General features: G+C 39.3%; 4 protein-coding genes across 4 annotated transcripts in view; all 4 read right to left on the reverse strand.

Moving 5' to 3' along the window:
- LOC111594320 (5-hydroxytryptamine receptor 1A) overlaps window positions 1–9,001 on the reverse strand; it is a 31,230-nt gene extending 22,229 nt beyond the window's left edge. Inside the window, exon 1 of the mRNA XM_023307564.2 lies at window positions 8,991–9,001. The gene's annotated coding sequence lies outside the window, so the exon portion shown is untranslated. The remainder of the gene's footprint in view (window positions 1–8,990) is intronic.
- Window positions 596–1,212, reverse strand: LOC111594323 (dynein light chain roadblock-type 2). Its single transcript, XM_023307567.2, has 2 exons — window positions 1,092–1,212; window positions 596–1,029 (listed from the first exon to the last, which is right to left on the reverse strand). Exons 1-2 carry the CDS (start codon window positions 1,139–1,141, stop codon window positions 726–728), a joined length of 354 nt encoding a protein of 117 aa, XP_023163335.1. The 5' UTR covers window positions 1,142–1,212; the 3' UTR covers window positions 596–725.
- LOC111594322 (leucine-rich repeat-containing protein 40) lies at window positions 1,472–2,246 on the reverse strand. The gene has a single exon (XM_023307566.2). The coding sequence runs from the start codon at window positions 2,208–2,210 to the stop codon at window positions 1,503–1,505; it is 708 nt and encodes a 235-aa protein (XP_023163334.1). The 5' UTR covers window positions 2,211–2,246; the 3' UTR covers window positions 1,472–1,502.
- LOC111594321 lies at window positions 3,034–4,494 on the reverse strand. The gene has a single exon (XM_023307565.2). It carries the CDS (start codon window positions 4,378–4,380, stop codon window positions 3,172–3,174), a length of 1,209 nt encoding a protein of 402 aa, XP_023163333.1. The 5' UTR covers window positions 4,381–4,494; the 3' UTR covers window positions 3,034–3,171.
- Window positions 9,002–12,221: the final 3,220 nt, after the last annotated feature.

The following is a 12,221-nucleotide window of genomic DNA, read 5'->3' on the forward strand; positions in this document are numbered from 1 at the left end:
TATTATAATAAATATAATATAATATAATATAATAATTTGTGTCATTAAAATTTTATTTTTACATATTATTATTTATCATATATTTATACTTAATACTATTACTATGTATATACATATATATATATATATATATATGCACATTTATATACATATATCCGTCACATCTCCACATACCCCCTCATAAAAGCGTAAACAGGGTATATTTTTAGCAAACAAGAAAATTTCGAATAATCAGGCAATAAACGTGCGTGTTTAATGGCTAATAGCTCACAGTGATTGCAAGGCAAGACAAAGCTTATTTGATAGTCGATTTCTTGTATCTGTTGCAGCGAGAAAGGTAAAGAGTAGAGATTGATTTTTAATGAAGACCGCAGCGTGAAGCCGCGCTTCATACAACTGACAGATGCAAAGATTAATGAATGTGTCGATTGAGTTTCGACTTGGCCAAACAAACACACACCCACACACAGGCACAAGACCAGACGAGTGTGCCTATGCATAATTGACGATTTGATGTATTGCCAAGCCACGTTTTGCTTGGCTCGTGAACCGTTTATTATGTTCCAATCGGGCCTAGCGGCGTATACGTAATATGCGTTAAAGCAAAAACTATTTTCGTTTGTGCAGCTTGTATCTTTTACCCAGTTTTATTCACTTAATCGAATGTGTTTTGAAATTAACACACGCCCACGCACACACTCACAAAGTTATACTCTGTGATTGTCTCAGTGTTTTCGTATTTTGAGTTTCTGAATCACCACAACAATGAATTCCGGATTGAGGGACATGTGCACCTCGTGCGAATCGGAGCGTATGCGCAGAAAGGTGACATCGTTAGCCGGATCCAAGTCCCTGACCACGTTGCGTGACATTTTGGCCAGTGGCTGCAGCTGAGCCGCATACATATAGGTGCGCCTCTGGCTGACAGTGGACCGCACCGGCTTGCCGGCCGCATCAATTATAATAATTTCTCGTGCGCCTCGCTTCTCAAAATTCTGCACAAACGAATCGCCTTCGTAGGACTTTGCACTGCAAGCCCGCAAGGTCAGGTTCAACAGTTAAATTCAACGCGCAAAACTCTCAATACTTACCCTCCAGAATTACGCTTCTTCAGGCTGCGTCGCTTGATGTCGATCGACATTTTATGTTTTATGTATTTCTATTTTTTGATTTGTTTGAACTGAGTCAAGCTCACAATTGAATTACTGATGAAAACCATATTGAGGGAGACGCTTCTCAGCGTCTCGAGCAATGCCTACTTTTCTTTTAAATTGACTATATTAAAACAATTTATTCCAGCAATTCACAGCAAATAGTTTGGCTCAGTTTGAGCTTGCTTAATTATGATTTCATTTTCTATTGCTCTTATTTGGTCAGCTATGAAAGCAGAGCTCAACACCCAACAATTTGCATTGATTTTACAGAACTAAATTACGATATGATTTTATTTGAATAAACGAATATAATCAATTAGTTATTAAATATCATTTCTATTTCTGTTGCTAGAGTGGAATGCGTCCACGTAGATAATTCATGACGGCTGCAGTGCCCATGGCTAGGACTTGGTGGCGTGGCTGGCGGAACGGATTGCCGGATAGCTTTAGGTCGGTTATGTTGGTCAGATTGCCCAGCACCGGCGGCACCAGCTGTATATCATTGTTACTTAAGTCGAGCGTACTGAGATAGCGCAAGGCGCCGAGCCCGTTCTCTGTGGCGTCTACCTCTTTGATCTGATTGTCATTGGCTGTGAGCGTTTCGAGGGCATCCAGCTCGTAAATGCAGCGGGGCAAGTGGTCCAGGCGGTTGTGCGAAATGTTCAGCTCGCGTAGCGACTGCAGCCCAGCAAACTCCATGGGCAAGTCGCGCAGCAGATTGCATGAGAGATTCAAGCCCAGCAGACGCGAGAACTGCGATATGAACGTCGGTATATAGCACAGCTGATTCTTGGCCAAGCCCAGGTCGGTGAGCAGGTCGCTCATCCGCCTCAGCTCCTCTGGCACATCGGTGAGCAGATTATCCTCAAGGTTCACAATGTTCACCAGCTCCTCGCAGGCCGTCTGCACGATCTCCTCGGACAGCTCCTTCAGCTGCGCCTTGCACAGGCTCAAAACTCGCGTATTACGCATCATATACTTATCTGGATAGGGGCCATCAGAGTCTGACTGCTTGCCGCCCTGCACTCGAGGGCTGTTTAAGCCATCGCCCACCATTTTGTTTGTTATCACAGAGTAAAAGACAAATCACAGCCGATATCAAATTTTAGAAAATTAAGGCGAAACGAAGCTAGACTAATGACATTGAATGAAACACAACAGAATTCTCATATTTCCCAACGACTTTGGAGCCACAAAGTGCGGCAAATACGAGAAAATAGTCGAGGCTAATGTGTTGAGAATGAAAATTTTGGAGCACTGCAGAGTTTTTAGTATGTGAGCTGCGAGATATTTTCATTAGAATTATGTCTAAATATGCCATATTTCTTAGTTCTCAGTAAATTTTGTTGACATTTTTGCCATTAAAGCCACGAACAGCTTGGAAACGATTACAAATTTGTCCAGCTAATAAATCGATTAGGTAAATAAATCGATTACTTTTGATCTTTATTAAGAATGTATTGAAATTAAAATTAAAAAAATAATAAATAAATAAAATAAAATAAAATAAAATAAAATAAACCCATTGCATATGCCACTTGGAGGCGTGACAAGTCGACAGTTCAGAGACCTATGAGCAGCATGGCAAACACATTGAGGCGTGCATCACTTGGCAGTCTTAGACAATGAGCGAGGCCCTTGCAGCCAGCTGCAGCTGAAGTGTTAAATGGATCTATTTCGCAATAGAACCTTAGCACAGCCTGACTTTTAAAATGCATGTCTTATGATCAATTGAGAGATCAAAGGAGAAATCTCATTAATGCAGGCAAATCAGATCCAATCGAATCCTTGGCTTGGAGAAGATTTCCTCCGCCCGTTGCATTTCCCACCCGTTGAGCACCTTAAAGTGAAGCGAACAGAGACGTGCATGTAAGAGTAGCAGTCAACATACAATTTTATAGTTGTCATAAAAACAGTCATTTGAATAAGATACAAATTGAGCACTGAAGCCAAAGACCGTAGTAGATCTGATGCAAAATTTTACGAATTGGATTCCATAATTAGGTTTGTGGCGAGTTCAGAGAACGCCACAGTCCCTGATGACAACCAGCTCATGTTTCTTGGCCAGATGTGCGGTGGCATCGTGTATGCGCTCCAACAGCTGCATACCCTTGCGCACCTTACCGAAGGCGACCCGCTTGCCATTCATGATGGACAGCGGCTTGAAGCTGATGGTGAAGTTGAGGTCGGTACGGCTGTTGCCACGCACATAGCGACTGGGAAAGGAGAGAATGCCCGCATCGACACCATGGTTGAGCACCTCGAAGTCGTGCTCGATGTTGCTCATGTCAATGCTGCGCTCGGGATCGAGAGCAATATGGCCCTCCAGCCAGATGGGTGCGAAGGTGCGTGTGAAGGAAATGCTGCGCGAACTTTGGTGCGTGCAGACACGCATGAATTCCAGCACGACCTGCGGACAGGCCTCCGTGAATAGCTGAATCGCCAGGCGACCCATGATGCGGGTGCCAATCACTTCTAAGTCCATGTAAATTTGAGGCCGCAGCAGCTTGCAGAGCACGCCCACATCGCAGATGTTCATCAGCTCCTCGTATCGGTGGAGCACATGCAGCGGCACCTCATAGCTGAACACGTGCGGCACTTTGGGCTTGCAGCGGCGCGATTTGCCCAAGTGCGGATCGAAGAGCTTGCCGCCTTGATGAAGCACATGATTCTTCTCCAGCTGATTGCGCTCCTTTTCGCGGGCCAAGCTCGTGTTGCGCCAGCGCCCCGTGGCCAGCGGATCCGGCGACTTGGTAAAGGTGCGTAGCGTATTGTTGCTCTTGCGATAGAGCGCGGTGAGCATCTCCATATAGGACAGCTCCATGCAATTGCCCTCTCTCAGTTTGACCTTGGGCGGTGGCAGGCAACTGTTGACCTTGCCCTTGATATTGGCAAGCCGATCGCGATGCTGTCGATACATCTCCCGCTGCTCGTTCATGAGCAAATGGGAACGCGACTTGATCCGATTCGCCTTGCATATCGGCATCGGCGACGGCAGCAGGCGCTGATGGTATTTGTGGCTTTTGATCGGCGCTGCGATTTTGACATTAAACGTATGGCTATGCATCTTGGAGCTATCCTCTTCAACTTTGGGGCTGCTGTAGACGGGATTCGTGAGTGTATAGGGACCGCGCGTCACTGCTGCAACATATGGCGCCACCTTTTGGCCAGGGGCCAACGGCTGTTGCTTTGTTCGCAGTTCATTGGTCACATCTTTAATAAACATATTTGGCACGTATCGACTTATCGCTAACCAAAACGCAAATTATATATATACTTGAATTTTTCTCCGGGTAACTCGTTGTGGAATTGGAATAGACTAGACTTTGGAAAAGTTAACATAATGAGCAAAAGCTCAGAGCCAAATCAAAACATTCCCTAGACTGCTGCGATCAACACAAACATCGACTGAGCGACAAGAACCTAAATCAATTACTTGCACGTATTTTTAAGTGATTTCTACTTTCTGTCTGTTGCGGCGGCAATCAAATAGCGGATACATAAATGATTGCAGCCAAACTGAACAAATTGAACGCAATCATGCGGCTAAACTTTGCTGTCCGATAAAACGAATCAAAACACAAAAAAAAAACACAGTATATAAAATCCTTTTTATTGTAACCCGCCCGAGCGATGATGCGTGCCAGACACAACCTGAGGATAAACGAGTCCATTGCCATGTCAATGAATTGATTCAGCGCTGATAATAAAAGCGCAGTAAATTCAAAACAAAAGGAACTGAAAGAAGTATGAATTCATCAGCTATGATCGACTATGAGACACGCTGGAAAGTTTCTTAAAAGTGTTTCAAAACGAATTGGAAATCAGTAACATTTTATGATAATTCAGTAAGTTCAGTTTGAGAGCTCAAATAGTCATTCAAGTATATACTCCATCTTCTCCTCTTTAACTCATAACTTACAGGGTATGCAAAGCAGAATATTTAATCAAAGCGACCGACCCTAAATTGGTAACCACAACTGCATGTAATCCGTATAGCTGGCAGGCGAGTCCGGAGCTGTAGGTTAATCATAGCCAATGCGGTTTATCGCGTGGCATATTTGATTGGAAAATGCTGAACCAATTGATGGAAATAAATTTATGTAGCTTTAAATCAATGACCGCGAAGAAATAATATATTAACTGCCCTGACCGAAAGTCTGTTAATATAAATATTTTGGGTGACCAAACAAGAGTGATACTATTTCCAATAACTATATCTTAACAGTTTCTTCAGTTATTATTTTGCATTTAATACTTAAATATTAATTGATTGTGTTTTGTCTAAAAATATTTGAAAAAATTAACGTAATTCGAGCATTTCCATTTTACCAGTCGCTTGATTTGTTATACCATATGTATTGGCTTGAATGTAGTTTCGAAATAACATCGGAAACAATTTGATATCTCAAACTATTTGTTGCGTTGCAATTTCTTTAGCTGTTGCTCTTATTTGGTCAGCACAGAAAAAAAGGGATTTCATTGAATAATTTTCATAATTTCTTATTTGATTAGCTAAGCTCAATATTTGTCAATTAACATAAATATCATAAATTGTGTTCATTTAATAATAAACAAAAAATATACACGCTTTAATTAATTACTTGAAAATGCTGCTAAATTAACATTTGCGGTTCACCAAATAATGTTTGCGCATAATTACAGATTTAATTAAAATTTGCATTTCATTAAACGAACGTGTTTTTTATTCCTTTCTGCAGTTCTAAAACTTTTCACTGGAATGCAAATTTTAAATGTCCGCTTATATTTTTTGCATACCCTCAGCGAATGGAAAACGACAACGGGGCGTAGTAGTTATTTGAATAAAATGGCATGTTCTAAAATAGAAATTATTTTTTTTAAATGTAAAAAAAAAATTTAAATAAAAATGTAATAAAAATATTTAAAAAATTGAATAAAACTAAAAATCATTTTTGAGGAAAAATCATGATGAAAAGTATTTCATAAGTAGATATTATAAGACGTGTATCATTAAAAATATATTTACTTCATAGACACAATTGAATTAGCTGATGAATTTGTATATTTTTTGCATCATTTTGTTTATACATAAAAATATTTTCATTTATATTTCAAATACTAGTTATTAGTTATTATTTAAATTTTTTTCGCCAAGAAAAATATTTTTAGAATTATTTCAATTTTTCTCCAGTGAAATTCTAATTATTTTAGTTTATGTTTTTATTTCTAGCTATGCATTTTATTATACTATACAGCTAAAAAAGTAAATACAAATATTATTAAGGCATCTGCTTGCATAAATAGTTTTACTGTAGGTGTTTGAGCTATGTATTTTTTTTGATTAATTCCTATTGCCGGCATGATTAATAGCATTAAATAATATCAAAAGCATCTGTTGTCCGCAGGAGCAATAAAAAATCAATCGCTTTGCATTAATTGAATGTTAATATGGTTACGATTTTGCGGCAACAATCAAATGATTAATGGCTGAATGCTTATACATACTTCGACATCGACACGCGTGTCTCTGGCAGCAATTGAATAATAATGAGCTGGGAGCCAATCGCCAGCGGGGACAGACAGCAAAATGGGCCAGAAATTGTGATGCTGCAGCATTGCGAATAAGATCAAGGGCAACAGTCGAGTGGCTGAAGTGTGATATTAGGGCACAGTAATCACACGCTATCAATGATGACACTGACAAGGTCAATAAGAGCGCCGCTATGCTAAATATGTGCGTGTAGACAGCGAGCCACTCAAGCGCCATTGTTCTCAAGTGTCGCCCACACACGCAAATATAAACACTCCTGACTGCAACGCCCACAACACTTGATTTCGCCTGCATGTCGAGCATGCCTTGTGGAACTGCTCAAGTATTGTATTTTTACTTATGCTTGTCATCCTCGTGCGTTGTATTTGCATGCCACAAGCTCGTGTTGCAAATGTGTCAAGCAACAAGATGCTAACCGTTGAGCGACCGACTCACAAATGCAATCAGCCCGACAACTGCTGACAATTTAATCAAATGTATATACGAATATGTATATGTATATTTGCAACGTCTAGCTTTCGCACAATTTCATTTATTTCACCCACAACTTCCGATGCGAAATTTGCAGAATTCAAATTCGAATATGAGTTTGAATTTGTGATATTTGGCATAACTTCATTGTGTATTGCATTAGATGGAAGAGCTTGAATAAGTTGTGAAACAGATGAGTTTGTTGTACTGTTGGGTGTTTCCTTTTACCATATACCTACTTAAGTGCCCCTCTATGTGATTCTCATAGTCGCAAATGCGTAATAGATTGTAATATTATGAAATATTTGCCATAACTTCATTGTGAATTGAACAATTCTAACAAACTGTGAAGAGGATGAGTTATAAGTATTTGATATTTACTTAACCTTACGCTAAGTCATGGGATTGAAATATATTAAATATTAAATAATATAAATAATAATTAAATATATTTAAAAAAGTCTCTAAGAAGTTCTTCTTGCGTTGTTTAAAGTTACTGCCTTATATTAATGTCAGTATAGCCTAAATTCTCAAATATGTCTCACTTTAAAAATAAAATCAAAATTAGTAAAAATTTATATAGTAAATAAAATCAGAATATTTAATAGTTATTATTTAGTAAAAATATATTCAAAGCATTAACTTCAGTTTCTAATTCACAGAAGTTGGAAACATTTTGTAATTTTTATGCTTCTCAGTTACCAAATTGCCGCATGATGACATTTGGCAGCACTTTTAAAAAGTTTATTGCACTGCCATTACGATATTTTATGACATATAATATGAAATATTTTAGCGAATTTTGCTCTTAGACACCCACAAGCGTGAGGCCAATACGCCAAATATATTTTCTTTTTGGCTCGTCGCACTTAAAGCTTTCACTGACTTCAATGTTTCTTCTGTTCTTCTGTTGTCTAAGCATTCATTTTATTTGGCATAATTTGGTATTTGGTATGAATGTATACACCATAAAACCATATGCTGCTGGGAGAGCCAAGAAACATGTATTGACCTTGCCGCTGTCTCGTGTGTGTGGCAGACAGCTTGATGCTTTTATGTTTTCATATTTTTGAGAGTGTTTTTTATGGCGACTACCGAAATGGAAACAAAGGCCAACAGCCGAAAGTGAAGAGCATAATGGAGCATAAATGCTTTGACTGTATAAATGTGATTTTATGCTGTGCGCTGTGACGCGCCTCACGCCGCAATCCGACTCCTGCTCATGTATATTTGACTTTTTATTTCCACGTATTACTGCAGCAAGGACTCTTTATAGCCATATTGCTGGCGTGGATTTTCAACTTTAACTGCGCCATCAAAAATCATGCAAATGGCATAATTTAGTGTTTCAGGTGAGGATTTGCTAAAGGCAACTTTCAGTTCCACTGAAGTTCTTTAAAGCAGCTCAAATGGTGTCTGCTGTGGCAACTGATTAATTTCAATTAGTTAATCAACTAACGAGTTCAAGTTCGCATAGCTTCTTTGGCTCTCGCCCAAGCTATTGATGCACAAATTGCCAAGCCATAAAGAGATCAGTTAATTAATGGCGTTAATGTCCTGACAGCAAGCAGCTCTCGAGCGGCTGCTAATTAACCAAATTGACAAATCTAGCCCCGAAAGGACTAAACGCTGCTGCCAAAGCCCTCGAGGCACAATATCATTTAACGGCCTGCTTAATTAACAGCCAAGTCAAGGTGTTAACGGCTTGGCTTTTAAGCCGCCAAAAAATATTTAATCCAATCTCGCATGGTCGCAAGGACAGTCGCAAGCTGGGGGCACCGCCACACATTAAACACCATTTCAAAGGCTTGAAATGCAGGTGGGCTGCTTACCTTTTATGCTGAGGCACTGAAACGAGAACAAAAGAGAAAAACCAAAAGGTTAAATATGGCCATGCTAAAGATGAGAGAGATAAAATCTTAAGTATGCGTGTAATCCCGAAACAATTTTATTAGCCAAGCCCGCCGAGCTGGCTTCGACGGCAAACGGAAGCCAATTAGGCTAATGCTCTTGTAGGCACAGCGGAGCCTAAAAGCGTCTTCAAGTGTTTACATATAGAAACTTCACGGCTGGCCGTGCCGTGCCGTGCCCTTAAAGCAGATTATATTTTAATATAAGTACATTTGGGCGTAAGAAAATCGTTTATGTGCCGCCGCTCAACATGTTTTCCCAGCAAACTGAAAAACACAGCCGTCAGGCATTGGCTTTGCTTTGCGGTCCTCGAAGCAAATCGCTTTGGCAACTTTTGTCATATTTAAATCAATCTAAGAGATATTTCTTTTCTATCACAGTTGTTTGTGAAATTTTAAATTTCTAGCGAATTACAGGCAGAGATATGTGTAGGAGTGCGATAGTCGAGAGTGGTCGACTGGGAGATACCCTGGAGCGCGAGCAGTTGGTATGTAAGTAAGCAGACAGATAGCTGGACGGACTGGCCTCGACTAGGCCTGGATCGACTGGACTCTCAAGCTTCTTTCTATATATTTAGAAGATAAAAATATATATTTATTTACATATCAAATTCAACAAGCTAAGCAGACTTAAGATGATACATAAGCCTACATATTTATTATATCTAAATACATAAAGATATTGCAACTTCCACTAGAAAATGAAATATTGATTAAAAATGCATGCAGAAAAAGATTCTCATGAAATTTCATTTTCAAATTGCACATCTGCTCAAGCAGAAAACTTAACTGTGCACACCATCTGCGTATGGAAAATTCTTCAAAAAATCTTTGCCCAAAAACAATTTTGAAACAAAGTTTTCGCTGCAAAGCCTAAGCCAAAATACAGAAATCGCAAAATGTAAACAAGAACGAGCTAAATTGAAGGCTCTATCCAAGAGAGAGGCACGTGCATGCATGTTATTCTATGCAAAAAACAGTGCACACACACACCTATATGCACACACAATCCCACACACACAAAGGAGCAGTACCTAAGCCTCGCGTTTTTCGAGCACCAACCGCTGCGCAGAGTTAGGAAGCAATTTATCAAAACACTGCATAACAATGGAGCTGGCACATGCGAAGCCATAAAGGATATTCAAAACTACTTTAACTTTATGCTCCTGCGATCAGAACACGTGTTAACAACATAAATGCATAGCAGTAAGCCCCAGACCCTTCTACAAGGAGTCGTGTGTTCGGCATGTTCTTGGCGCCTGCAGAAGCTTTTCATTTGGAGTGTCTGCAGCAGGTTGTCCTTGGCAGCTTCAGCTGCAGCTGCAGCTGTAGAAATAGATTTGATTCAATAATTTTGTTACCATTGTCTGTTATACAAAGAGTCACAAGGAGTGGCAGAAGGCAGGGGGAATGAAGTCTAACTGAATTTATGGAACTGTTTGCATGGCAGCTATTTGAAACAGAAACTCAGCAATATTTAGTAGATGATTTAACTGGAAGTCGCTTAGGATATATCCTCTTTTTCTGAGCTATATACTAGTTGACAGCATGGCTAGAAGAGATAGCCAGTTTGACACAGCAAGAATAATGCTATTTTCGATTAATATATTTCAGTCGTCAAAATATTTTAAAAGATCTGAAATTGTTTTAAAAATTTACAAAAGTTTTACCGAGTTTTCAACTTATTTATAAAAATATAAAAATTCAAAAATTCAGTGTGCGCAGTTTCGACACGCAACTTCTAGTAATTAGAACTATTTTTATTTGTTGTTCAGTTCAACTTAAAAATAAAGCTTTATTTGTCAAATTAATTAATCAAAGTAAATCACTTTTACATAGTTACAATTAATTTGAATTTTTATTAATTTGTTACAACTTATACACTTAAATTCTCATCAAACTGAAAAGTTGAAGTTATTCTGAAAAGTCGAAAAATTAAATAACAACAACTTTCTGTATTCTTTTTACTCAAAGTTAAAGTCTCGCTCCGTTGAGTTTTTTCTTAATTGGCCCCAGGCATAGAGAAATGAATTTTTAGTTCAGCCATGGAGCATATGGCAAAGAATATTTCATATGTAGTGGAGCAGAGGCAGCTGGAATCATAAATTAAAATCAAAAGGCGTTTGGGAGGGGCAATAAAACTGAGAAAAGTTTGCTGAATGGCGCCTTAAAAGGCGAGGCAGGGAGCGTTAAAAGGTTCCATTGGGCATATATACAATATGCACACAGAGCGAGGTACTCATGTACTCATGTGAAAAGTCAAACACACTCACACACACCTCTATACGCACGCAGACATAGACAAATGGAGGTGGCCACAAAAGCAGCTGTAAAATAGTTTTTCATATCCGCTGGCAACTTGCATTGTGAGACGGCCTTGTCTGTAGTTCATGCGCTGCTTCTGTGTGTGTGTTTGTCACCTGAACAGCTGTTGTTGTTGTTGTTTGGAGGCTGTTATCCTGTGGCTCTGTCAGCCATATGATTGCGCATTCATAATATTTCTTAGCCCCGTTCTCTGGCTTTCCTTTGCGCTTGCAGCTCGAACAAAGCTCTTTTTTCTCATTTGGCTTGCGGAAATTTGCACTGCAGTGCGAATCAAAGACGCTCCCTGTGCCATTGACAACACACCCACCCACACACACTGGCTTACAAAGTATCTGTCACTAAATAAACTTTGATTTATTTATACACACTTTGCACTCTGCTTTTCGGCCCTCGGGCAAAGACTTTCAAGTCATGGTAAATATTTTGTTGCCGCTTTCCAGAGGCCAAGCAGCTGCTCTCAGAGTGTGCAGTTCTGTCTCTGTGTGCCCCTGTGTGTCTGTGTGTTTTTATACTTCCTGTTGCCTTGATTCAACTTTGCACTTCGAGTTCACTACGCATTAAACTGTGTCTCAAGGTAGCAAGTGCACATTCAGAACTTGCAGACAATTTAATTTCCAGACAATTAGATAGGAGTTTGCCTCCATGCCACGTTTGTTATAAGTTAATTAAAATGCTATAAAGAGCATTGCTTATTCAGCATTCAGAGCTGTTTAAGAGATTAGCCAAATATTTACTTTAAATGGATTTTATCATGCATTTCAAACAAAGGCCAGCAAATTGTTTCATTTACCCAACCAGAAAATTAAAATCAATCGTAAAATTTGAACG

The sequence above is a fragment of the Drosophila hydei genome, unplaced genomic scaffold (genome assembly GCF_003285905.1).
Source record: "Drosophila hydei strain 15085-1641.00,03,60 unplaced genomic scaffold, DhydRS2 tig00008130-arrow-arrow-pilon, whole genome shotgun sequence".
Lineage (NCBI taxonomy): Eukaryota > Metazoa > Arthropoda > Insecta > Diptera > Drosophilidae > Drosophila > Drosophila hydei.